Genomic DNA, 27132 nt, shown 5'->3' with positions numbered 1-27132 from the left:
TCCCGGTCACGACGCCAATATCAGCCCAAAATGCTGTCGAGCAACTTGCAGGGACAAGGGGGATGGTGAAAACATGGCTTGCCCCAACCGCCGGAGGGGGGGAAGGTTCGCCAAGAGCTGCTGGGATGTATCACGCAGCGTGGAGGATCGACAATCGAGGAGTACAGCCCGAGATAGACAAGACAAATCGAATACCTGGGCTAGGAAACCGAATATATTAGAAGAACTATTTTATTGAAGATTGCTAGGTGGACAGCCTATTCGAGCTGCTTGCATGGACCGAGTTCAATATTTCACCTGCGCAAAATGATTTTACTCGTGAATACCATATGCAGCGTAACCAACTTACACTATATTCCATTCGCTGCCCGTACACGGTGTTACCAACCCTGTAAACTCGATGTTTGACAGCCAAGAAAAGGATTGCGGCACACCAACCACCATGACTAGCGAGAGTTGGAGAGAGCAGCCACCTGGAGGGGAAATCGATAAAAATAACAGCAGCAAGGCTGTTCATATTTATGACAAATGACGCCGACGTTGCAATTTATGGTTCATTGCCATTGAACTCTACGCTCAGTTCAGCGCCCGCCTGGGGAAGGCAAACCGTTGCAAGCCTGACCGTGTTAGTCGGGCCTCTTTCGCCCATCTCACGGGGTTCGGCGTCACTATATCTGCCCCCCCCTTCCCCTGCTGTCTTTTTCGGAACGGCTTCTTCCCAAGTGAGAAGATTAAGCCCCTACCGAGAATCTCTTTTCGAAAGACCGACCGCTTGTTGCAGAAAGCAACCAACCGCGCCTGCCCGAGGACATCTTCCATTCCTCTCCTTCGCCCCTTCGCTATACACCGACCTCGTCACGGCCAGGTGCAGCCGCGGACGGGACAAGGTTTCACCAAAAGCGCCAAGAGCGAGGACATAGTCGAAAAACAAAATAAACAATAGAGGGAGAGAGATTGAAGAGAGACGGTGGGATACACCAACATTTTCGTTAGTAGTGGTGACACGGCAAAAAAAATAGGGAGGCCGGACAGCAAAAAATCAATATCACCAAGGGGACTTCGCATCTGCAGTATTTCTCCTCGCTGTCTGTTCCCCGCACCAGATTCCCTCCATGCATAGCGGAGAGAGATATATGCCTTATTCGTGTCATTGTTGAATACATCGCCTCCTCGTCCATTCTCGTACCGCCTCTGAACCTCTGCGCCGAGTCAAGGACAGGGGACTCGGCATGCTCGAGTCGGACAGATGGTAACATACACAGCATATCTACTCATCTCTTTTCATTTCCCCTCGGGAGAAGTGGGCAAGCCTCATTTTCCTTTGCACCCATCACCGACATCTCATTACGCCCCGCCAGCGTCCCCTCATCACCGCCACCATCGTGATTTCGCCCCGACGCGGCTGCGATCCGTTGACGGCAAAAAAACGGGGGGCAATTTTCTGAATTTAGCAGCCAAAATTTTATAAACACAAAGGAGTGCCTTGCGGGCGGTGTGTTACTGCGTTGGAAAGGGAGAGCTGAGTCGGGGATCAGCCTTCTGCATATAAGCCGCCACGCTGGCACGGAGCGAGTCGGACTCTGAAACGGCGACTCTGTTCCGAATTTGATAACTCACAAGTCCAAGAAAAAGGATAAGAGAACAAGGGAACAAGGAAACAAGGACGAAGCGTTGCCTATTACGCCCAAAGACCTCTCTGCCCGAGTTCGTCGCCGATATGGGAAGGGGACAGATGGCGAGTCCAGAGGACTTTACGGCGGACGAGATCCGCGTGCTAGTGAAGCTCGAGCGCATAGGAGGCAGCATCAGCATAGTCGCGGTGGTTTGCATCTTTATTGCGTACGCCTTGTTTCCGAAAGTGCGCAACGTGCAAAACACCTTCATCGTCTTTGCCAGCGTATCGAATGTTGGTGCCAGTGTGGCAAGCATCATTGCCTTTGACGGACTCAGAGAAGGGAAAGGCTCGGCGCTATGCAGAGCGCAGAGTTTTTTATTTGAGATGTAAGTCATCTAAAGCTCCTCTCTTTGTATATCGTGACGATACTAACCCATTCTCAGGTTCATGCAGTCCGACCCCTGGTGGTCATTGGCGATGGCCATCAACGTCCTTCTTGTATTTTATTTTCGCGCTACCCCGGATTCCTTTGCCCGTTGGTGGTGGGTTTACTGCATTATATGCTATGGAGGACCGTTCACCATCGCACTCACATTGCTGCTTTCTAAAGCCTCTGGCAAGGGACCAGTGTATGGCGAGGCGACGGTAAGTCTTGCTCACACTCTGGCCCGATGCGTACTAAATTGCTTCACCTCAGATCTGGTGTTGGGTCGACAAGCAGTGGGATGAAATTCGAATTTACACATACTACATGCTGATCTGGATTTGCATTGTTGGCTCGCTGCTCTGTTACGCTCTGGTTGGATACCATGTCTTTCGCTCGCGAGATAGGCTTCGTAGCCTTACGCTCTCAACGAGCCGAGACCCAGCTGTTGAGTCGGTAAGTACCCCAACACTCAAACAAGACTGCGAAGCTAACGCTACAGACTCTCAACGATGAGAATGATGGGTGCTACGGAATGGTCGTCACCGAAGTGCAAGTTACGTCGAGCCTCGGCACACCTCTATCTCCACGGACATCAGCACCACGACCACACCCAGTTGACGTCAACGCTGGGCCTCCTACACGAAGTGTCTTTGAGCATTCGCCGACGCATGTTCCCTCTGGTTTTGTTCAATATTTCTCTTCAGTCGAATCGCCGAGTCGCGGGCGTGGTAATGCACAACCTTCCCCACTGAAGAGAGCTATTCTATCCATCAAGTCAGCAGGCCGGCGCTTTGTTGTCGCTGATCCTGTCAAGCGAGCATACTTGAGAACCAGCTTTCTATTTGCGATTAGTGTCCTGGTAACCTGGATTCCGAGCAGTATGAATCGCATACACAGCTGGATTGCTGGCCAGTCGCCATACGAGTACCACGTAGCCACCGCAGCTGTCCTTCCCCTTCAAGGCCTATGGAATTCCGTCATTTTCTTTTTTACCAGCTGGAATGTTTTGCAGCGGCATCGTCGAAATACGGCAGCCTCCGCGGCCGCGGCCGAGGCGATTGGCAGGCTGCGCCAAGACAGCGCCAACAGCCGTGCGGTTGGCGCTAGCCGTGGTAATGGCGATGTGAGGCGCTCAGAAAGCCAGAGTGAGACTGACCTGGGAGACGGAGACTCACGAACAATTAGTAGTGAAATTGAGCTGCAGCGGCGGCCCAAATCGCAAGGGACTAGTACACCTTCTGTGGCATGAGAAAGACGGGCAACGTTGCATAGAGAATACGATGTTATTGAATACTTGATGCGACATTGTACAAACATGATCAGATTGTAGTCTGAATGCACAAACTTGGCCGTTACGAATTCATTTCTGATGTGTCTTGAACGGCTTCTGTATTACATCCGCCTAGCAATAGCATGTAGCTGTCAGATGATAAGGATAAAACTCCAACTAGTATACATTTTTGTTTGACAAGAATAACAACAAATCTGGTCCTATGGGGACTGTAGCAGCAGTAGCGCTCGTGTATATAGTCGTTTACGTCATAAAACGAGTGTAAATATTGACGTCGTACTTCATAAAATCATGTAAGGAGCGTAGCGTGTGCGCCTGTTGGGCATCGCACATCATAGAATCGTAGAAAGAGCGTGATAAGTGCTCTAGGCACTTTGACTTGGTCGACATGATACAAAAACAAAAAGGAAGTCTGCGAGTGAGACAAGGCGGGGTGGGAAACAAACAGGAAGAAGAAAAATTGACTGGAAAGAAGGCACGGCCATTGAGCATGCTATGCTTGCAAGCATGCCCAGGCAAAATCCAAAGTGGATGAGAGTTGAAAGGAAATAAAAGGACGACGGAAGTCCTTGGATTGTGTGATGAAGAAAGGGGGTAAAGATGGGGAAAAACAAGAAACTTTTCGCGCGAAAAAGAGGAAATTGTGCAAGCCTGCCGCCAAACGCCGAGAGAAAGCATGGGCCGAGAACAAGAAAAGAGAGGACGTATTGCAGACACTCTAGTCTGTGTCAAAGAAGCTGATTGAGAGCTTCAAACTGCTCAAGTCAATCAAGCCCATGACTTTGCCGTCGGCACGCCAAATGGGCTCATCAAAGTAGCAGCGCAGCGCGACAATGACGCCGGAAATGACGACCTGAGCGACGCCGAGGCCAAGGACCAGGGCCTTTAGACCGCTCTGTTGCGCCACTGCAATAGGGGTGGCAATGACAAAGATGCCTGCGGCCAAGTTGCGGAAAACAATGACGCCGGTATGCATGTCGCCGATGCTACGCAGCGCAATCGACATATTGGAGGAGGTGAAGGAAGCGGAGCGGGCAAGGCTTGGGCGGGTGGCTGCGTCGAGAACGCTGATGCCCGCGGCCAGGATGGCGAGCTGAAAAGAGATGAGCGCGAAGCTCAGCTGGCCGGCGCCGTCGGCGGAGAAGAGCGAGCCGGAGGGTGGCGGCGAGGGCGCGCCCATGAAGTTGTTGACGCCGAGGCCAAAGGACAGGATGCCGACGAGGGCGAGCGAGGAGCCGCCGCAGACGACGAGGCAGTTGGCGAGCTGGGTGAACTGCAGGTGCACGCCGCGGTAGAGGGCCAGCGCGGCCACGACGGCCGTGGGCGCGAGCCAGGGGCCCGTCATGACGGTGCCCAGGGTCGCTGGGGCGGCGGCGACGGGCGGCGGCGCGAAGAGCAGCGACAGCGACGCGGACAGGCCCCAGAGGGCGGCGACGGGGAGGAGGCTGAGCAGGAAGACGAGGACGGTGGTGGGCGCGGCGAGCGCGCGGGGCACCTGCAGCAGGATGCCGCGCGTGAGGTGGCCGCGGAAGGTCTGCGGGCGCATGTCGTGCAGGTAGCCGAGGACGCGCGACTTGGTGAGGCGGTGCTTGACGCGCCAGGGCTGCCAGCGCCGCGAGAGGGTGAAGCCGGACACGGGCGTCGGCGCGGCGGCCGCCTGCGCGCGGTCAAAGGCCGTCTCGGGCGCCGCCAGGCACATGAGCGGAATGGCGAGCAGGAAGAGGCCCGTGATGGCGCGGAACTGGTACACGACGTTGGCCCGCCGCGACGAGGACACGGCGCCGCCGATGAGGGGGGAGCCCCATGTCGCGGCGATGTTGAGGACGTTGTAAGCGGTGACGCGGAGATTGCGTTGATGCTCCTGGTAAAAAAGGTGGGTGTGTTAGTCACACTTTTGATCTTTCTCTTTTCTCTTGAACATTTGAATAGTGGAAGAAAAGGCAAGGGGAGAGAGATGAAGAACGTTGAGAGAAGGGGAAGAGTAGAGAGAGAAAGAAAGAGAGAGAGAGAGAGAGAGACTTACAAAGTAGGTGTCCTGGATGGACGTCATGACCAGCGTGTCAAAGACGCCCCATCCCAGTCCCTGGACAATGCGCGCGCCCATGCACGAGCCGTAGCTGTCAACAGCTGTTGCGTTCCATGCGGATCCGACAAAGAGCAAGGCGGTGGCGAGCAGGTAGACGGGGCGGCGACCCCAGATGCGGGCGGCGACGCAGGCGGCAGCCCCGGTCGCCGAGGATAGCATGAGCGGGACGCCAGTCAGTGCGGCGATGGCCACATACGACTGGCGGTAGTGCTCGGCGGCGACAGCGTTGGTGGTGAGGAAGACGGTCTTCATGGCGCCGACGAGGACGACCATGGACAGCACGGCGGCCAGGTTGAGGTCTTTTCTCCATCCAGGCCAGTTCTAGGGTTGAAGCGGATATAAGTCAATGGCTGGTACACAGGGAGAGAGGGAGAGAGATAGAGAGAGACGCTAACGCGAAGAGACCAGGAAGAGGGACGGGAAAACTCACTAGTGGATCGTCTGAATCGTCGCTCGGTTGAGGCATGAGCTCGACATCCGAGTACTTGCCTCTCCCATATTTGACACTCTTGTGCGTTGACCATGTCCCGATGGAATGGTTTCGTGTGTGACCGCTGTTGGACCCGGGAATTGTAAAGTTGGAGCTGCTGTTGACATAGCCAGGCATCACACCAGACATTAGACTTGGTGATAGGCCTGGGTGGGCTCGAGGTGAGTGCACCCTGCTGGGCATGGTGACCCCGAGGCCGGTGCCTCGACTCGCCTCCATCATCATAGCGTCTTGTAGAGATTTTGTGTGACGAAGGGAGCCGCAGTGGTGTAAGAGAAAGAAGAAAGCGGAAGAGATCGAAATAGGAAAATGGCAAGTGTATATACCATTTAAGAAGGGAATAAGAGTCTTCAAAAAAAGCCAGGCGGAATCGTAAGCCCCCTCGCTCCCCTGTTAGTTAGTTACTGGGTCTCGGCAGCCAGGCCCAACGAGCTGGGTCAGGTTCCCGGCAAGGTGAGGAGGGCCCAAAAGCAAGGGTTGAGTTTTTTTTTTTTTTTTTTTTTTTTCCTCCTCTGGCCCTCTCAGGGAAGAAACGATGCGGGACGCGCTCCTGCGCCGGCAGGCGTACAGCTGGGACCTATACTGCGATCCAAGTCTTGAGATGGACGGACTAGGTGACACGGTATCTGAGAGCTTTGGACTTGCATTAGTCTGGACCGGGGGGGAAGGCCTGGAAAAGAAACCACAGTACCAGGGTAAGTGAGTCGATGTAACCCAAGATCGACTATACAACAACCAGAAGACGAGAGAGAAAAAGAAACAAGATCAAGTCAAAGAGGGGAGAAAAAAGAAACGAGGACAGGAACTGTAGGACTTTGGCGTACAAATAGGAAAGAGTTGATGAGACACGGAGCTCGGTTGGGGGCAGAAACGGGGAACCAGTCTGGCAGCCTCTTTCTTTCTCTATTCCTCGTCTCATTGTTTGATCCACGAAACTTTGGTGCGCGCGATTGTGGCTTTACTTGTTTTATATGAACGATTGTCTACGTGGCTTTGGTGGCGGGCGTCTGCAGACATGCAAAAACCAATGCCGAACCCAATTATGTCGTCACCTGCAGTTGCTGCACACCGAAAGGGGCAATCACCAGCCGACAACGAGACTGGGGAATGGATTTACCAATATAGTAGTCTATAGAGCGGCTAGTACCAGTACGATGCCTTTTCGCTCTTGACATTGTGGCCTACACATGCCGCCCGTTGTGCAGGGTGTCTGCGCGCCGCCCCCAAGGTGTCCTTTTTTGAAAGAGCCCGTCCGATCCGAGCAAGGGAGGAGGAAGAGGAGGTCGTGTTGAACACGCGAGGTGGAACATTGATAAAAAGGGGTGGGGATGAGCATGAATTATTGAGGCGAACCTATTATTATGCGCCAACTTGACGCGAGAAAGAGAGAGGAACAAAGACAAAGACAGAGACAAAAAAAGAAGAGGTCGCGGGAGGGATGGGGGGTTGCAAGGGCATGAGATAGTACCATAATGCATATCCTCCGAGAAGAGGGTCGGCAGCGGAGCGAGGGAGGAGGAGGGCGAGGGGAGGGTTGTAAGCCAAAAGGTGGACTGATGAGAGAGAGAGAGAACCGAAGAAAAAAAAAAGAAAAAAAGAAAAAGAAAAAAGAAAAGAGCAATCAAGGGCAGAAAGGATACGGATCAGAGAAAGGGCGACGAAAAGAGGATATTGTGGAGGCGCCGCGATGGGCGGTCGGCTGAGCGGGCGTTTCGTTTCGAGACAAGTCGCTGGGCGAAGAAACGCAGGAGCTTTGAAGCAAAGATTTACTTTCTTCTTTGTTTCTGCAAGTTTCGAAACTGGAGGCTTGCGAACTGGCGCCGCCCGCCGTTGTTCTTGGTTGCGGTTGTGGTTGCTTGAATGCAAGGGATGGTGAGCCGTCTCGTCTAGTGAGCGAGCTTTCTCGTCTGAAGAGGAAAAGGAAAAAAAAATGTGCCGAGAAATCGGGTGTTGCCCGCAACTGTAAAGGTAGTTTTTTTTTTTTTTTTGCTTCTTCTCTATATTGTCTTAGTGCCACGCATTGTTACAGCCCTTGCACCGATGCACGGCTCCGAGTTCCAGCCAATGAATTATTTTTCAGAAGTTTTTCCAGTTGTCCCCGTTGGCTGCGGATTGGTCCAGCTGGGTGCCGTATTTTCTGTACCTTACATAGGTGCCATCTACCTATCCCTTGCGTCCTATGCCGCAGACTCTGGCTGAAAAAAAAAAAAAAAGACACCGACAATTGAAGGTTGGGAAGTGGTGCCAATGAATGCCCTTGTCGATAATTCGCTCCCCCGGGGCACCAGCCATTCATTCTCGGCAAGAGCGAGGACTAAAAGTTGGAACAGCACCATTAAACCTGGCCAGGAGAATGATATGTGATCTCGCGTATGATTGCATAACCGTTGGAACTCCATGGCAATCTGGCGCTGTTCCACGGCCTCGCCACCAAGAAGAAGACGGCCAAGTAATGCGTACACACATGTGCCCCTTATTCCGAGTACTCGATCCTGCGCCACGTCGATGATCCTGTGTCATAATGCCCATCTTAAGATGGAATAATGCAGGCTGCGCCTGGAATAACCAGTCTAGAAAGAGCCTTTGCCAATCTCCACAACTTGTTCTATTCTCATGCGTGCGCCCCGCGAGGGGCTCAAGTCAATGCTCTTGCATAAAAAATGCCAAATAATTGCTTCTGCTGACGCCCAAGCCCAGCCACGGCACAAAGCGCCGACATTGCACAAGACAGGTACCGATATGCATGTAGCGATTTCTGTTGGGATCTGTGTACAAAAAAAAAGTTTGGTGTTTCACCCTGTTTGACAGCTTAAGATCGCGGCGCCATGACCCATGGGGCAGAAAACTGGAAGCAAGCAACACGCCCGCGGCAGGCGTCGTGTTAGTTGTTCGTGAAAGCGGGACGTCAGTGGCTGATATGATTGATGTACCTGCATCGCCGCACTCTTTTTTTTTCGGTAAGCTGAGAAACACGGTACGGAGTACTCAGACGCCGACAACCCAAAACAAGTAATTACAACAAAAGAAGAGACGCGCTTTTTACGCGTCTGTGGGGAAGGCAGGGAGCCCTACCGGCTCGCGGAGGACAGGATGATTGAATTCCCGGACGGCTCCAGCTCCTTACTCGCGGATGCTTCTACTGCCATTAACAGACTTGTGGAGCGGATTAGTAGTTCTAACCAGGGGGACAGCGATTGAATCCAGCGATTAGCAATATGCTCTCTGCAAGCGAAAAGAACGAGAGAGAAAGAAGGAGGGGAGGAGAGGGAAAAAAAAAAAAAAGAGAAGCAGGAAAGCTTTACCTTGGTATGTCAGTGTATACGACACGGACGGGTCATCATCCGGCCCCGAGAGCAGCGGCATCCTCTCTGCCGGGCCCAACGACACATGAAACCGCAGCCCGATGGTCTTGGCCGTGTCCAGCCAGAGGATGCGGTTCGATGCGAGCGGGATCTTGGCGGTCGCCTCCCAGGACCGAGGGTCGCCGCCGCCGCCGCTGGACTCCGCGGCCATGTCGTCCAGCCACCGGCGAAAGACGCGCACGACGTGCTCGCTAATGTTGTGGTGGGTGACAAAGGCGTCGGCCTGCCGGGCCAGCGTGACGAGGTTGACGGCGGCGCACAGCTGCGAGAAGCGCACCCCGCCGTCGAGGTGCAGGTCCTGCGTCGCGACCTCGTCCTCGCTGTCGAAACCTTGGGGTGCTGCCGCGGCCACTGCCCCCGGCCAGATCGTGCGGAACGGGCGACGGCGGTTCTCCTCCGTCACGACCGGCCGAAAGGACGCGTACAGCTGGCAGACGTGGCCCAGCAGGTCCGGGAAGTCGTCGTCGCCCTGTGCCGCCGGTGGTGGCGTGGCGTGGCCGGCGGCGGCAGCAGCAGCATCGCAGTCGGCGGGATGGCGAGTGCGGAGATAGCGACAGGACAAGTATGGCGTTGACAGCTTCAGGGTCGGATGGTAGCACTCTAGAATCAGTTCGTATCCCGGGATGGCAGAGATGGCAACCAGACGCTTGTGTAGGGTATGCACGGCTAATAGGTGTATCTGACGACAAACAAGTGTCGTCTTGAGCAAGGCGTTGACCGGTAGGTGTTCGAGAATGGCGACAAAGATCTGGTCTAGCGGTTGGCTTGTCTGCGTGAGAGCGGTGGTGGAGCATCGTCACGGACTTACTTCATTTGGAAGTCTTAAGAGGATCGAGGACTCTAGCTTGGGTTTCGCAATGTGTGTATTTTCCATGATGAAATAGGCTCGTTTTGGCGAAAGAGCGGTCGTAGATGACGGCACATGAGTTCATCGAACGAGCGGCGGGAGGAGGAGATGCAGGGTAGTGCGTCTGTAGAGTCCCACGCCGCTAACACAAACCTCTTTCGGCAGACTGCAAATGCGCTGCTATTCAAGCATAATCAAACTCGATGGAACGAGAAGTTTGATGGACATCCGGAAAGAAAAAGCCGGTCAGGGATATTTAAACGTAAAAGTACATCCTTGACGCAGATGTCCACAACAGCCACAACCAGATGGATGATGTGCCATCGAGTCCAACTGGACTACTAAATTTTCAGCTACTCATGTAACACTCGAAATACCCAACATAGGAATGCTCCCATGGCCAAAAAAAAAAAAACAATTCCAAATTAGCAAAATGTGTTGTTTGGATCTCAACAGCTCTCAATGCAAGATGCAACTCGGCTCCCATTGACTCTTATTACTAAACGATTTCCAGGCCTTGATGAAGCTGGTCGGTTCACCTGGTAATCTGTCAGGGATCAGAAGATGCCAACACGCGCAGCGCGTAGTACCAACTCGTCACAAGCTGGTCTTCTGCAACGAGCAGCGGCCGTGCACCGTCTGAATACACGGAATGATGAACTAACCATGCAAGTATATGGAAGATTGAAAGCCGACAAGAGAAAAATAAGGGCAGCCACAGAAAGGGGAGAGACAGCAGGCGAGATGACTTGTGAAAGAGAAAGAGGTAGAATGTTTGTTTCCTGGGTTTCAAGACTTCCTATTTGGTCAAATTAGCTGTCAGGATTTGTGACGGACACAGAACCGAACCAGTGAGCTCAAGCTGGAATTAGATTTGCGTAGAATGATGCGTCCGCAAACCCGAGAGGTGGCAACGCCAAGTTGTACGTCATGGTATGATCACGGATTAACGAGAGTTGTATACCATTGGAGGTCATGGATATCACAGAAGAGCTTCGCAGAGATGAGTACGCGTAGAAGTTTACTCTCGTTCCCAACTTTGCTGTCTGAGTGGAGTGAGCACCTCTCCGATGAGCGTCCGAGGTGTAAGTCTAGTGCCGAGGCTTTTCAGGAAAAAAAGAGGCCGGACATGGTAGCTCACCAAAGCTATGCAAATGATCATGAAAGCCAGACCAGTAAGTATGGCAAAAATCGCAAATGGGCTGGCGGGCTCCATGGAGGGGTTTTTGGAAAGTTCTGTCCCCACGACCACATTTTCGCCAGATTCTTCTTGTACCATCGATGTCTTACTGCAGCTTCGAGGACGTCCCTCTCCGTGTGTAGACCCGTGAGCTTGTTCATTCGCGCTCCTACTTGTCGTTAGCGGAGGGTATACCATAACTGGAAGGTCTCTCTTACTTTTCCATGCTGTTGTTAGTAGCCAGAGCAATAGACTCGTTATCAGACTATCAATTCTAGCCATTCTTAAAACAAGCGGAAAATGGAGGTTGTGCCCGGATTATGATATCCATCCCACTGATCCTTTTGTTAGTGTATCCCTGCCCGAAGATGTGTACAGAATCAAAGGAATGGGCTGCCCTTGGACTGCATTTTTCCTAATTCGGACAGATCTCATCAAGAGCCGAAAATTTTTAACCTGTTTTGACTTATCTTCATCCGTGTAAGGCTGTCAGGAATCGAAGTCGGTCGAGGCAAAGTGCCCGTACCCTTACACCCAGCCCTGACATGAGGCTCTGGAAATAACGGCGTTATGAGATCTACAAGTTTTTACTGGCGTCCATACAAATCGATTTTAAGACGTTGACCGGCCACTGCATTCTCGAAACCCACGACTGATTTGGCGCTGTAATGCTGCTTTTATTTTCCGCGCATTTTATCCTTGAATCGCCTGGTGTGCGTCCTGAACTTCTTAGCAGAGGCCCGGCGCCTACCAGAGGCGACACTTTGGACAAGCACCAGAACACAGGCTGGATGACTATTACTAACAGTGCTTATGACTGCGCGATCATTTTGTTCTTTCCTTAAGAAAAAAAATTGGTAGAAACGGCTCGGTATCTTCTCTTAACCTTGTGTAAAATAACCATGAAGTGTTGCGAATTCCAACCTTTTGAGCAGACGAGCGGGCGGGGTACTTGGCCGGTGACTCAGAGGGCCGGTCAAGTGGTATTGCTTGTTGAGGAACTCTCATATCGTGCACCTGGCCGTTCGTTGTATTTGAACTGGCGGGCATCGAAAGCATCTGCTCTTATTTCATTTTTGACAAATGCCAAATTAAACGCACATCAGCTGTTCTGCGACTCCGACTAGACGAAGCTATCGTAGTCACACCCACTCACTCTCTCGAGCGAGAACTAGCAACGGTGTTTTGGTGACGGAAACTCCAGAGAAGACGAGCACAGTCAGGTAAAGCACAGATCTGAGAGAAGCCGCCATGTCGCACCGGAATCTGTCTCGCGCCGCCCTGCAGACCTGGGAGGCCAGCGCCGCCGCCTGGAACGAGAGCGTCGGCCGCGACGGCAACCTCTACTGGAGGGCGCTGCAGGCGCCCTGCCTCGACCGCCTGCTCGCCGATCGTCTCGACGCGCACCACAGTCGCGGCGGCGGCGGCGGCGGCGGCGGCGGCGGCGGCACGGCATGCCGGGCGCTCGAGCTCTCCACGGGCAACGGCATCGGCGCCCGGTGGCTGGCGGCGCGCGGCGCGCACGTCACGGCCACGGACGGCAGCGCCGGCATGCTCGAGGGTGCGCGCTCGCACGGGGACGCCGACGGTCGCATCACCTACGGCAAGCTGGACGTAACCGAGGAGGCTGACTTTGTATCTCTTATCACCGGGCAGGCTGGTGCGGTAAGACGTTGTCTCGCGCAATAGATTCCATCGTTGGTCCGAAAGGGCGTCCCTCTACGCCTGCTTCTGCAACTTACAAAAGTAAAACACTACTAACGCGTATCTTTGGCAAGAGTGATGGGTTCGATATTATCCTGATGAACATGTCGATGCATGACGTCGCTACGCTCGAGCCTTTGGCTAAATACCTCCCTCAACTACTAAAGAGGGACGGCATGTAAGTACCAAAAACAGAGAACATGGGCCAACATAGTGTGGCTGTCATCAGTTGCTCGCGATTCTTAAAAGTCTTTGTGGGTTCGTTGCGCAGTTGCTCCATCCCATCTTCATGACGTCCACACACTCAAAATCGCTCCAACTCTCCTTTGACCCTGCCACCGGGGAGCGCGTCGTTGTTCGCGGCAAGCTGGTCAAGGAGTATCTGCACGTCGAGCCGTTTAATCTCACTTTTGACGGTAAAAGATCCACGCCGCTGGTATGGCCATTCGTTTCACTCGCGTCGGTCCGAGTGCAAGCGTTGACGTGTGAACCGTTAGACCCATTTCCACCGGCCGCTACACGAGCTACTCGGAACATTCTTCAAGGCAGGCCTTGTTATGGATGCTTTGGAGGAGCCTAGCTTTACCGAAGAGCACGCGACTCCGGAGCGAATCGAGTCAACCGCTAATTTTACCCAATTACCAGCTCTCATGGCTTTCCGCTTACGCAAGGCTCATTGAACAAACTCGCGCTACGTAAAAGTACAGCCATGTTGATTGCTGAGAGAAGAAACTGAGTAGAGATGCTTTTCACTATGCTATTAAAGAATCTATATTCTGTCTACTGAAATGTTCACCCAGATGCTTCTAAACATTCATCCAAAACGCCTTTTATGCAACTTCATAATGTCATATGTAATGGGTAGCCCATTCCAAATATCGATCTCAGGCTATCAGTTCAAATGCTATCACTCATGTCTTTGTGACGGGCATCGCGCACTGCTGCATCCACCGCATCGTGCAGGTCGAGGTGGAAAAACGGCCGATCCACTGCTGAAATCGTGGCTTCTCCCCGAGTATTCTCAGTTGGTATAGACAGCGACGAGGCTGGAGAAGACTGAGATTCTTCATCACTGACAAGCGCGATCGATCTTCTGCGATGGCCATTCGGGATGCAAGTTGTCGGTTCACTGATAGGAGCGATTGAATATATAGGCCTCCACTTCGCCAACGCCTCTGGATTTTGCCTGGTCGGAAAACCGAACCCAGCGGTTGCCAGCGCTTTTCGTGTCCATTTGTTTTGAACGTTGGCAAAATGCCACTCAACAGTGTCCGGCGCCGCGTATCGATCAAGTACATTGCGTAAGTCGATCAAACCCTGGATAGAAGTAATGTCAATATTGCTGACGGCCGAAAAATCCAGGACTAGGGCACGCAGATAGGGCAGGTGCTGCGAAAGAAGCTTATCACGCGGCCCTGAGTCGTTCCAAAGCCGGTCTGATTCATGCTCATATTCCTCATCCGAGGTTCGCTTTGAGTTCTGCATAATATGTGACTGCAGTATATCGACATGCAATGCTTGGTTGAGATAGTTGTAGCTATCATGTAGGCGGTACACAAACACGCCAGGATATGGACTGTCCAGCAGAATGGCAGGGTTCGCGAAGTCTTGATGGTCAAAAGGTAAAAAGACGTCCTTGATCCTTATGGATCCCTTTGCACCCTTGCATGGTGCCCCATCGCCATCTTGTGGCACTCGTTGAGAGCGAGCGATGCCGAGAAATCCGCCGCTGGTTCTTGCAATTCGGATTAGCAGCAGCGCAAGGGAAAGACCAACACCAAGATAGATGGAATGGTCAAGAGACTGGAATATCGCCAGTGCGACACATGCCACCCAAATAAGAAGCTCCACGGGCGAAAGTTGCCAGTAATTGTATAGGTTCTTTGGCGGAGTAACCAGGTTGCAAACAGCATGGATAATGAGCCCCGATAATGCAGCTCTCGGGATGTAGAAGAATACGCCGGTCAGCGCGTAGAGTGCCAAAACAAGCACCATGGCGCTGAATAGACCAGCAAGTGGTGTGCGGACTCCAGCTTTTGACAATACTGCAGAAGCACCAAACGAGCCAGTGCAGACGTAGCCTCCGACAAAAGGACTCAGCAGGTTTGCACCCCCTAGGGCCACAATCTCCTGCGAAGGGCTAATGTTGTAGTTATACATTCTGCCCATAGCTTTAGCAATGGCAATATGCTCGATGATGAGTATGACGGCTACAGCAGGTAGCTCTGGAAGGACTTCTCGAATCAGCGGCATGCTGACCTTTGGCACACCTATTTTCTGAAAACCTATTGACTCGTCAGCGAATCGTCAGTCAACGCCCTTGACGTCGCGGTTTACCTCGTTCGATGTGACCGACAATGCGAAATTTGGGAGCGTCAATATCACCACGACCGTGGACCAGAAAACTGATGAGAGTAAAGAGCAGCATTGTGAATGTGAGACGCAGTGACGAGGCAAACGACCATGCACGCTTATGAGCTGGTTGCCTCGACTCCATGTAAGAGCAGAAGCCCCGAATTCCAAAGAGAAGAGCGATCGAGGACAGTCCAATAGCCGCATCTAGCTTGGTATTCGGCAGGGCCTTGAAAGTGTTGATTATCACGCGATAGGGTGGTTCTTGGCTGTTTATGCCTGTGATCCCCAGCGTCGTGGGGATCTGAGTAGACATGATAGTTATGCTCGCCGCTGTAACAAACGCCGAAATGGGGATATAAGGAATGAACTCGATGATCCAACCCAGTCTCAAAAGGCCAAAAGCTAACAAGATGATACCGCAGAGCAGACTCAGGGTATGGGCAATGTCCTGGTTTGAGAAGGAGGATCCATTGTTTGCGCCCACACGGCTGACGACTTGGCCGACGAGCAAGGATCCGACAGCAGTAGTCTGTCCCCGTTAGTGACCGAATTTAGCAGGAGCGCCTTGGATCACTTCTTACACCGATGACAATATCTTTTGACGTTCCAAATATCCAGTACAAGACGGCGCCAGTGAAGGAAGTGTATAGACCGTACTCGGGAGTAAGTCTAGCGAGGACCGCATATGCCATAGCCTGTGGGACGACGACTAAGCCAATGGTGATACCTGAAATTAGTTAGACATGAGTAGTTTTAAACCCGCAGTTTTTTTTGTAACAACTTGCCTGCCACAACATCCCCAAGCAGCCACCTAGGATTGTAGCGTCGTACCCAGACGAAAGACGGAAACAGGCTTCTGAGATAGTGCGACGCACCCGCCTTGGTAGGTATTTGCTCTTTTAGCCATTCCGTGACAGTTGGTTCGTCTTCTGTGTAGGCACCTGAGGATCCTAGAACTGCACGCGCCCGCTCCGCCAGGTCTGGCGGTTGATGGGCGTAGCGGGCGTTGGTGTCGATGCCGAGCAGCGATTTGGTGAATCGAGCTCCAACATTTTTTGACATTGCTAAAGGAAATGCCGTCGAAGCAATTAAAACACGAAACAGAAGGTTTCTGTTACCGAAGCTAGTGAATGACGCTCGTCGGTTCCGGATGAGGCCAGTCCCTTGGCGTGCAGCGATGTTGTGATCAAAGGCCCTCGTCGGCGAACAACGCAAGGATCGAACATGCGTTTCTGGCACGGGATCGAAGGGGCAATGAAAATAATGCCAAAAGAATACCGTAGAAGGCCGAAGCAAAAGACATAAAGTGATGAAAAAGAGCCAAGTACGACTTTATGACGTTCAATTTATATAACAATGGTTTTCAGTGGCACCGAGCCGGTATAAGCATCGGGCGGAAGTCGGAGAGGTAGTGCTGCGTGGAAAGAGCCATAAGGAGGCCACCGTGCTTGCAGATGCTCCGAGAAATTCGTGAGACCAAGTCTTGGCACCACATATTGCAAGGACTTAAAATTATTGCTTAAATCATTGCTTAATCCTTTGACCTCTTTTGGGACTGCATCAAGTCGAGAACCGGGGCCGAATGCAGAGTTGCAACCCAGCCAACGGATGTCGGTGGCAGGAACCGGGCGGCCTTTACCGACTCCCGCCCGCTCGGTGCCAAAGAAGCAGACGAGTTAGCCTGACTACCATTTGAATAAGCAAAGCTGGAGTATTTGTTTCTTTGTACGAGAGCAAACTATAAGATTTAGAGACTTGTACTCGAAATTTCGTAGATTTATAATCATTACCACAACTGTGTCGAGGCAGGTTCACTGTCCGGGCAGCCTCATTACCGACCGGGCCGACTTCCCACTTTGATAGCGGTGTCCAAGACACCGAGGACCTCTACTTCGTACCCTTGCATGCTTTCCTTCTCGTTTTCGAGGCCTTATCTCAAAAATATGGCCATGTTACTTGCATTGTAAAAATAGCAAAGACTACGCATTGTTCCAATGACAATGAGTCGAGTGGGTGCATTTTTTGGGAAGGCCATTTTGCCCATGACTGTAGCCCTTAATAGATCATCATCTGTTCTTGTAACATATCAAGAGGTTCCGAAAAGTGCTGTGAGAATTTTCGCCGCCTTTCGCAGCGGCGTCTGCAATCTTGAGCGCCGGAACGAGCTTCTTTTCAATCCACACGGCCTTTGAAGGCTGAATTAGCCCGCAAAAAGCAGGAGTACATATTTACACGATGTACACGCCGTGCTGGCATTGTCTTCCCATGCCCGACACGTCTTTTGATATCACTAAAAAGCCTCGCCCCCCTGACACATACCAGATACTCTGGAAGAAGGCAACGAGAACTACCGGTAAATACTCGAGCTGGCCAATATAGAGACAGATTACTTCACCTATGGTATATCAAGACCCGATGCCACAATCCGTAATTTGCGTGCTCAAAGGCGTGGTAAGTATCACACCAGATAGCGACGACAGGGCGTGTTTTATGAGTCTTGCAATACAGCAAAGACTAGAAAAAGAAAACGTATACCGCAAGGGAAGGATAAATATCTTATCTGCGCATTAACGCAATCGTCGACACATAAAATATTTCGGTAAAGAGGCTCGCGAGGCAGAGGATCAGCTATAGCTTTTTAGTTTGATCTTTACGTAGCTTGCCTAGCAAGAAAACGGATTACAGAACTAATTAGCGTCTAGGAGTAACATAACGAGCGAAGAACGGGAAAAAGTGAGAACAGAAGTAATAGAGGTTCTACGAACTATTTTGTGACCTTCTGCCTTACTTATGGCTAGGCACGCTTTAGCTCTTTATTTCTAATCTAACTAACTTCCCGCTGGTGGCGATACGTAGAGCTTACTAGTATAGTTACTCCGTTATCTAAAGGCTCTACATCTATAATGCACACATTTCATTATCCTTTGCGGCATCTGTATCTTCTCGCGTAAGCTATTCCGAATTATTACCTAGTTCTGATCCTACGCCCCTGTTCTTCTCCGTGTATTTAAGCTGAATGAAGAGCGATCCTGCCTGGACAGGTGCAATAGTGGAGGCGTCGGGAGCGAGCATAGCTATCCTTCCCTGACGTACTGTAAGTAGATCCAATTTGTCCAACGAGGGCAGAATATCGCTGCTTGATTCTGTTCGTCCTACCGCCGGCGTGAGCTCAAGCTCTGAACCAATTACCGCTTGTGTAGTTGGCGTTTCTCACCTGCCATAAACGCTGAACTCTAGCCTTAGTGGCTCTTCCCCCATGCCTTCTGGCCCGAGAAGCGCGCCTAAGGTAGTCGCAGAAATATCCATCTTCGTACTTTCACTTGGCTGCGGAAAGAGAGTTCTGCGCTGCCTCAATAGCAGTGTAGTTGCGCTGTTGCGGATATAACTCTCCAAAGTTGCACGAAGAGGCGCTCTAACCCGCACGGTGAAGGGATTACAGTTAGCTTCTAGGCAGGGTATAGTCTTCCATGGCATCGCTTCGTGTACACCTTCGCGGCTTGATACAACAATACGTTGCAGAGGAAGCACGCCATCTTGCTCGACTCAACGGCCCTCGGGGCTGGCGTAGGCCGATGTGTTTCGAGGTAATAGATGAGTTGAATCCCCCGTGTGTTTTTTCCTCACACGAAGTCCTAGCACACTGATAAGTGAATAGCGTCCTCAGCCGTTTGTGTGTTTCGACCAAGCAGACAGACTACGCGCGCAACATAGATCCCTGACGTCTTTGGCCAAGAGATGCAGCTTTATTCGACATTAGTAACCGCTGATTGCTGTTCACTTTGAAGCAACTCAACTATGGAGTTATGTCCGCCCTTGATTGCCCACGATAATGCAGTTTGGCCGTCGGCATCTTTGAAGTCTCTATCTACCCCATCGGCAGCCAACAGTAGCTCTACTACCTCAACATGTCCAGCCGCAGCAGCAGATAGTAGTGGCGTTCGTTTGATTTCGTCTATGGTATGGGCCACGATACCGTCAACATCAAGTAACATCTTCACAATCTTTCCATGGCCATGCCAGGCGGCCAAATGCAGCGGCGTTTGTCCATAAGCTCCCGGTTCGTCGACATCTCTGATAAGAACCAGTTCTACATTACCAAGTCCGTGGCCAGTAGATAGTAAGAGCGGTGACTTGCCACACTGAGCCGCTTCATATTCGTGCTGGGTCATACCGCCAATAACATCAAGAATCTTGGACAGATCAAAGCACTTTGGGGCTGACTGGGTCAAGCTGCCCATGAACCCTTTAGTTGCTCCATCGAATAGCATTTGCGCAACTTCCTGTCCATCGATCCGAATGGCGTATAACATTGTAACTTGGCCCATACAGTGGTATTTTGAGTTGACGTTGATATTCTCGCTTAAAAGACGACGTACGATGGCTTCGTGGCCGCTCTCAGCCGCGTAGGATAGCGGTGTGCGACCATTATCGTCCGGGGCATCAGCGCTAGCGTTACCACTGCGAAGTAAAAGGGCAACAACTGATGTCCTTCCGGTTGCAGCAGCCCATGAGAGTGGCGTCCGACCACAGGAGTCTCTCGAGTCGGTATCAGCGTCATTATCAAGCAGAAGCTTGGCCACGTTTTCGTGTCCTTGCTCAGCAGCCCAAGAGAGAGGTGTCCGACAGGCCTTGTCCTTCGTGTTGATGTCAGCACCTTTGTCGAGCAGGAGCTCGACAATTGCCTCCTGTCCTTGTCCAGCTGCGCGCAAGAACCAAGAGTCACGTAACGCTGGCAGTATTGTGACATCTATGGCCACTTCATGCCAATGGCGTAGCAGTACGTCATGACTTGCAATCGCATGATTGACGCATTCAGAGGACGAATATTCCAAGAATGAATATTGTGAGGCCTCCTCTTTGATGCTGCATCCTGTCGGCTTGAGCAAACCCCCTGCCTCACCGTCGCGCCAGAGAGCCTGGCTGCCCGAGCTGGACTGTTCCGCACTGAGGTACACCCAGCAGGCCTTGAAAAGGCGTAGATGTGCTTCGCTTTCAGTGCAGTGATACCATGTACCGGTTGTCGAGGGTTCGTGGAGTAGAAAGTCTTTCACAGTCTGGTGACAGAAGTTGAAGATTGCGTCATCTTCCCTCCCCATGGACATGAGAGAGCTGCAAGCAGAGTGAATATCATTATATAGCTCCAAATCCTCGCCATATGGGACTGATTTAGTCTTACAAATCGCATATGCTGTCTGGATCTCGGCTTTCTTCAATGGACGGCGGGCCGCAACCATAAACCACAAGATGAAGTGGGCAGTTTCCCTATATTCGTTTGGGATTCGATCCAAAACCATGGTATATGTGTTATTGAGTCCTTGTGGAAGGTTCTTCAACTTTTCTTCGACGTCATACAGAAACACATGTCGAAGTTCCGCGAGCATGAGAGATGCCCACAGAAAAGTACCCCCAACTCTGTCTTTGAGAGCTTTCCTGACTTTCTGCTTAAGGGCAGCAGGATATTTTTCACCATTGATGTCTCTAAGATCGCCGACTTTGACGTCAATGTATTCGGACAGATCGTTGCTCAACTTCGTCGAGTCTATCCGCAAGGAAGTGCAGACAGCACTTAAGTGATTCTCAATATCACGCACCCCAGGTCTGCAAGTGATGAGGAGCTTGATTCTTCCCGACCCCCCACAAGGTGATGATTTAAAAAGTTGCTTCATTGCGACGAGCAGGTTTTCACAAACCGAACTATCGCACTCATCTAAAGCATCAATGAGGAGAAATACTTCGCCTGCACGCTCATCTCGGAGCATACACAGTAATATACGCCAAAGAGCAGAGAAGTCGCTGAAGAGACCATCAAAGAGCCGCTTGGACGCATGTTTTTCAAAGTCCGGTCGAACATGTTGAAAAAGTTCTTGTCGCTGTAGTAGAAGCTGCCAAATAAAGCTACGAAGTATGGCAGTTGGCGTTTTTCTGCGTTGGTCCTTGCCATCACAGAAAAAGTAGGCAAAAGCCTTGCCGCGGGACTTCTCGACCTTTTTCCTCAGCTTCCGAACAAGAAAAGTTGACATCACTGTCTTTCCAATACCGGGAGGCCCAACAAGGCGAAGAAACTGTGATTTCTCGCTTGCACCCCAAAAAAGGAATTCTTCCTGTTTTAAAATCCACTCACAGCTGTTTCCAACTCTTTCACCTATGCGAGACCGAACATCGGCCAAATCGTCTTCTAGATTTCGTACTCTCATCTCTTGGAGGCACTTTCTGAGGTTGCCGGATGTGGACTCCTCATCTGTTGGAATCATCTCCGGATTCCGGCGCCGAGTGAGTTCTCGGTCGGCATTAGCTGCCATTCGTACTATCTCGGGGTAGATGCGCCTAAAAGAGGGGTCCTCTGACCCGTAGAACTTGTTAATCTTGAGATGATCTGTGCGGAGAGATATCTTGCGATGACCATCAATGCATGCACTCATTTCGGGTACAATCTAAGTAGCGGTCAGCGAGTGGCGGGGTAATAGTCGCTGGGATACTAAACCAGTTCGTTAAAGCGTTTAGATGGAATAAACTGCCAAATGAACTCCACCACTGCTCCTGTCCGGGAAGAATAGTTCGTAGGAAGCTGCTCAAAGCAACATATGACTGGTACGGACTCGCAGAAGAGCCAACACGAGAAATCGTGCAAACGATCTGCTAAGGAATCTGAGCCTTCTTCTAGTGCCCTCAGCAGTCTATCTTCGGTATGAGCGCCACATGACGCAAGCCATGCAATCCATTTGCCCCATGCAGCAGCTCGACTTCCTCGATGAGGTGTGCCTAAAAATACCACGCCGACGGTGCATTCAGTGATGTGTCGGTGCATCGATTCAATCCTGGATGCGGAGACGATGGCCTGTCGAATTGTCACTAAGGTCGAGTACGGGGAGCATGAGGGTAATAATTGTCACCTACCTGTTCGATAATGTTGCCCCCAAAACTGTGGCCGATAAAGATCAGAGGCCGATCGATAGCCTGCTTTAATAAAGAATTAGCATAACGACGAGGCTGGAAGAGTGGTTTTGGGCTCAACATTATCACGAAGTGCTCGGAGGCTATCTAGCAAGTTATCCGCGATGTTTGAGAGCCGATGTTGAGGGGCCGAGTTCGCCGAGAGCCAGGTCGAGTCATAGTTGAAAGCCAGAACTCGACAAGACAATTTAGTCGGTAGGAGTTCCCTCAGCCAGTTAAAGGGTTTGTTGGGATGTGCGTGGCTCTCAATGGGATTGTTCTTTGGCAACCAAACCCACGCGTAATCTGGATTCGCCCCAAGCCCGTGCACGGCCACGAAACTATCATCAGTCAATAGCGGCGCTTTTTGGACCCGAGCGTACGTAAACGTACTCAACAGTTGCCTCTTCGCAGTCATGCAAAATCTGCATCCCTAACTCGGCCTTCGGAGGACGTTCCATGCCCGATCCATTGCATCTGCTGGTCGAAAGGCTTTCAGCTGTCGTCACAGCTTTGCCTCCAGAGCGTCCATTCGCCCTCTCCCTGATATTCTTGACTTCATCACCTGGCCGAGGCCCATGCTGGTCGAAAGGCGTCTCATGCAAATGTTGTGCGAATTGCGCGTGGTGTCTTGACCAGGGGAGGGCGTATATGAAGGCGATCAGAAGCAGGCAGCAGCAGGTCCAGAACATGTCCCAAGCACCGCTGTGCGAACGCGGAAATACCGTATCGAGGATCGAGAGTGCGGAGAAAGGCATCACGAAAAGTGACCACGCGCGCGGCGATGGAGTTTACTCTTGGGGTTATTAGAAACGCAGACTGAAAGCCAGAAGTTGGCTAATGGGAAGGAGGGGTACTTGATGGCAGCATGCCACTGTGCTGTCACATTTCTCCATTCTGCTTAGTGTACAGATTGGTGGTCTGGCAGCCGCTGGCAATGTGGAAGCACGCCATAGCGACTTTGCCCCTAGTTACAGGCTTCGCCTGGCCGAGCCACGAGAGCTGACAGCCAGCGAGACTAGAACCGGAGTATGAGTTAAAGCGATACAAAAAGCCAAACATTCTAATGATACTGACACTCCAGAGTAAAGTATTCATATCTGCTCATTACCTACTGTAAATGTGGTACCATATGTACACGCTAGTCCGCGTTTCAAAAGTCTCGTTTGATAGCTGATTCTGTAAGGTATCCGTCCAGGACCGCATAGCTGCCACTGAAAAAACACTATCACGGTCGAGGAAACGCACTAGCCCTGGAAAAACGGAAGCTTAGTGGCTCTACATGCCGGTCATGACACAGTAAGTAAACAAGGCTAGGCGTCGAAGTAAACTACCAGAACTTCATTTGTAGCCAAACAGCAAGCTGCCCATAATAACCTTGAAGACAATGAATTGGTGAAGTTGACACGCATCCTGGCATATTCTTTATTGCAGTATTGGCTTTTTTTTGGAGATGCATTGAGCCACGAAGTACATGACGTTTTGATTGACTATAGGCGGACAATGATCATCATGTCGCTTGAACATTCCGGCTCAGATTTCGAATACTTGACGGTCTTTGACTGCACCGTACGAAATTGAAACACGCCCGGAGGAGGCTAGAGACCCTACTCCGGCACGCAAATACGTTCTGCTCTGCGAGCATTGGTTACCCATCTAGGAATACTTCGGCATATGCGAGCCCGAATATAGCGAACAAGCGGTCATGTCCGCTACATTGCTGTGTGCTAAAGAGCTCTCTCACAACAGATGCCGTCAGCCATGTCCGCAAGCATGCAGAAGTGCTCTGTCAAGGACTGTGCAACGCAGAGAAGGGTTCTTTCCTCCGTTTTACGGCTTTCGCCCAATTAAGACAAAAAATACCACAGAATTGGAGCATAATAATGGAGGCTGCAATCAGAGGCCCTAGAATGGAAAAAATAGTGAACCCATACGATGCAGACTGAAATGCACGATTATGGGCCAGGGACTCGGTTGCCAGCCCGACCTGCATAGCGGTCAGGACAATCGCGATGTACGCCGTTGCGCTGGCTAGCCAAGCGAAATAATCATGGAAGAAGCTGCCATACTGGTCCCACCGAGCCATATACCCGCGAAGGGGGGTTTTGGAGAGGGCGTAAATTTTATTCAAACGACTGAGGCGCAGCTCGCCGTGGATAAAGCGACGGTCGATGTCAGGATAGATACGCTCCATGTCCAACTGTTGCACAAAAACCCGCCATGTAGGCCATCGCACTTCAGACGGAAGGAGGTGCTTTTCTTGGGCAATTCGAAAGTCGCTCTCATGGGACAGCAGCGCGGCGTATGAGTACAAGAAGCCGAGTGCACGTTGACGGAGAACTTGGTTTCTGCACTTCTCTTGGGTGGCTGCTTGGAAAGACGTGGTACCGGAAGCGCAGCCACACTCATCTGCACATCTGAGGTAGACGGCCCAGAAGTCCGGCTCCAGAAGAAAGGGAGAAATCGGCTTGATGAATATTCGCCCCGCCATCCATACCAGATGCATGTCTATTTGCTCCGTGATAAAGATCTCGCGACCTAGCAAGAGCTGGTGGTGGAGGGCACGGGGCGGCAAAGGCAAACCCGCGACCCAGAGCCAATCCTGAATGTTGGAAAGCCGCTGCAAGTCGAGCTCCCTTTCAACGCAGGCAGTAACATGAAGATCCGCACTGCCCAAGTCACCAGACTCCTTGCGGTAGGACGCGGGCAGAAGCGCCAGGAGCTGGTCGCGGTCTTGTCGGGACGCATTGTTGTGCTCGTTTTCCTTCGCGAGGAGACGGATCGAGAACGGAAGTGCCTGCTACATTATGCGTTAGCTCAAAATGCCGTGGTGATTTGGAGTGCGTTGGGCGCTACCGAGCTCATTGGGTTTCCTATCCCGCCTTGGTCTACCATCTAGAGGACTGTCCGATCGCCATTGGCTTTTCGCCAGGCAACAGAAGAGACGCATTGAGAGGAGAGGAGCAACCGTCACCATACCTAGGCAAGCCGGATGAATGCGACACCAGAGTGCGCTGTGCAACACTTGATTGGTTGCTACTGAAGCTGAATCTGCACTTTGCTGCACGGGGGGTGGGGAGACACCTGGCAGCAAGCGCTGTGAAACGAGGATTACTCCTAAACCACGTATCCCAAGGTCAGGCCAACTATCGGCCGTGCACGCCGCGTCCTTTGGCAATGTTTTTCTATCTTCTCCCAACTGCGCAGATGGTTCATCACATCTACGTACACGCCGTTTATCGTATTTCATCTGCAATACGAGCGTCAGTAGTTTGAAAACGAAAGCTTTGTGGTCGACTGGTCGCCATTATCCAGCTATCCGCTAGCGAGCAGCGGTAAGTAGGTAGGTACCAAAGGGGAAGGAGACCAGCCAGCTCAAAAATCCTCGAACATCTGCAGACCTGTAGACCATTTGCTCAGTCCAAGCATTGCCCTGTGTTCCTGCCCATGTAAGAATGAACTCGGCGTTAGGCTAGACGCCCAGTATAGTCCCGTACGACGGCCTACATGAGAGCTGTTGCTCTGCCAGTAATAGCTTGTGTGCGTCGTGCGCAACTTTTTCGTATGAGCTACGGCGCAAGAGCATTTGGCGCTGAATTGCGGTCACTTCAGACACGGGGTTGGAATGGAGGCGTCAGTCACTAAGTTAGTTAGTTAATTTAGAGACACGCATGTGTCTGCACTGGTGCGAGGCCGCGATATTTCGCCTTGCTCAAGGCGCGAATACAGCTCTTGATGCAGTCCAGGTAGCCACTACACATCCATTTTTTAAGTACCATAAATAAACTATCCAGTTGTCTTTGCCAATATCCGCACTTCCCACTGCTCACCCGTCATGATGCTTGAATTGTGCGGCTCTGACAAGTAGACTACCACTCAGGCGGCGCCTCTGCCATATGCCGTCCCTTACCGCAAAAGAATAGTAAGTACGACAGATTAACTCTCTTCACTAAGCTTATAAGCATCTTCTCTCTCTATTTATAGCCTATTTTACCATTATAGTATTTTTATAACTATAGTAAAATATATATATCGTTAACGTAGTAGCGCATAATTTTGCTAAGAAGAGGTTATTAGTTATATAAGAGGTTAATAAGCAATATGCGAATAGCCATACTGGACTCCGGGTTTGACCCTGAAAACCCGCTCCTGAGAGATGACCTCGGACAAATAGACTCACGAATCAAAGCTTCACAGAGTTTCGTAGATGGCACAGATCCACAAGACATTCGAGACGAGATTGGCCACGGCACTCATGCCCTTGGTCTGCTACTGAAAGTCGCCCCATGCGTTGAGATTTATATTGGCAAAATTGCGCATCGAGCAACTCTGGATCGTAACACGTACAGTGACATTACCAAGGCAAGTCTGGCTGGCACAGCAGAACCACTTTTTCCTTGTTCAGACTGAGCTAATTTTGTATAAAGGCCATTAATTACGCGGTGTCTGAATGGAAGGTAGACATTATATCAATGTCGTTCGGGATTCGCGAACACAACGTGCCTATGACGGACGCTATATTCAAAGGCCTATGCAGTAAGACACTAATGTTCGCAGCGGCGTCGAACGATGGAGCCAATCTCGGTAGGGCGTTTCCCGCTAAATACCCCAGTATCTTTTGTATACACTCGACCGATGGAAACGGCAACCCGTCCGCGTTCAACCCGACCGCAGACGATAATGACGTCAATTTCAGTCTCCTCGGGGAGAATGTCTCCTCCTACTGGCCGGTTAGCCTTGCGAATGACCTCAGCGAACCTGTCAAAGCCATGTCAGGGACGTCGGTCGCAACACCGATTGCCGCGGGGCTTGCCGCTTCGGTCCTGTCGTTTGTGAGGCAGCAGG

At 51.5% G+C, this 27132-nt stretch overlaps 6 protein-coding genes across 6 annotated transcripts; 2 read left to right on the top strand and 4 right to left on the bottom strand.

The window, feature by feature from the left end:
• Positions 1 to 1732: 1732 nt before the first annotated feature.
• On the top strand, positions 1733 to 3291 carry V2A60_001875 (uncharacterized protein; the record flags this gene model as incomplete). Its single annotated transcript, XM_083253230.1, has 4 exons — positions 1733 to 2001; positions 2059 to 2260; positions 2313 to 2495; positions 2542 to 3291. 4 exons carry the CDS (start codon positions 1733 to 1735, stop codon positions 3289 to 3291), a joined length of 1404 nt encoding a protein of 467 aa, XP_083109356.1.
• A 760-nt stretch (positions 3292 to 4051) lies between these two features.
• On the bottom strand, positions 4052 to 6092 carry V2A60_001874 (uncharacterized protein; the record flags this gene model as incomplete). The annotated part of the gene is made up of 3 exons (XM_083253229.1): positions 4052 to 5194; positions 5357 to 5740; positions 5850 to 6092. 3 exons carry the CDS (start codon positions 6090 to 6092, stop codon positions 4052 to 4054), a joined length of 1770 nt encoding a protein of 589 aa, XP_083109355.1.
• Positions 6093 to 9054: 2962 nt separating this feature from the next.
• On the bottom strand, positions 9055 to 10145 carry V2A60_001873 (uncharacterized protein; the record flags this gene model as incomplete). The annotated part of the gene is made up of 3 exons (XM_083253228.1): positions 9055 to 9062; positions 9212 to 10019; positions 10080 to 10145. 3 exons carry the CDS (start codon positions 10143 to 10145, stop codon positions 9055 to 9057), a joined length of 882 nt encoding a protein of 293 aa, XP_083109354.1.
• A 2404-nt stretch (positions 10146 to 12549) lies between these two features.
• Positions 12550 to 13682, top strand: V2A60_001872 (class I SAM-dependent methyltransferase; the record flags this gene model as incomplete). The annotated part of the gene is made up of 4 exons (XM_083253227.1): positions 12550 to 12963; positions 13077 to 13180; positions 13252 to 13438; positions 13500 to 13682. 4 exons carry the CDS (start codon positions 12550 to 12552, stop codon positions 13680 to 13682), a joined length of 888 nt encoding a protein of 295 aa, XP_083109353.1.
• Positions 13683 to 13899: 217 nt separating this feature from the next.
• On the bottom strand, positions 13900 to 16419 carry V2A60_001871 (SLC26/SulP family anion transporter; the record flags this gene model as incomplete). Its single annotated transcript, XM_083253226.1, has 4 exons — positions 13900 to 15287; positions 15340 to 15886; positions 15939 to 16084; positions 16233 to 16419. 4 exons carry the CDS (start codon positions 16417 to 16419, stop codon positions 13900 to 13902), a joined length of 2268 nt encoding a protein of 755 aa, XP_083109352.1.
• Positions 16420 to 19100: 2681 nt separating this feature from the next.
• Positions 19101 to 25152, bottom strand: V2A60_001870 (ankyrin repeat domain-containing protein; the record flags this gene model as incomplete). Its single annotated transcript, XM_083253225.1, has 4 exons — positions 19101 to 20885; positions 21546 to 21788; positions 24785 to 25087; positions 25144 to 25152. The coding sequence occupies 4 exons, from the start codon at positions 25150 to 25152 to the stop codon at positions 19101 to 19103; spliced, it is 2340 nt and encodes a 779-aa protein (XP_083109351.1).
• Positions 25153 to 27132: the final 1980 nt, after the last annotated feature.

This window comes from Cordyceps javanica, chromosome 1 (genome assembly GCF_051103115.1).
Source record: "Cordyceps javanica chromosome 1, complete sequence".
In the NCBI taxonomy this organism is placed as follows: Eukaryota; Fungi; Ascomycota; class Sordariomycetes; order Hypocreales; family Cordycipitaceae; genus Cordyceps; species Cordyceps javanica.
Note: the sequence above shows the minus strand (reverse complement) of the source record. Positions and strands in the feature narration are given on the sequence as shown.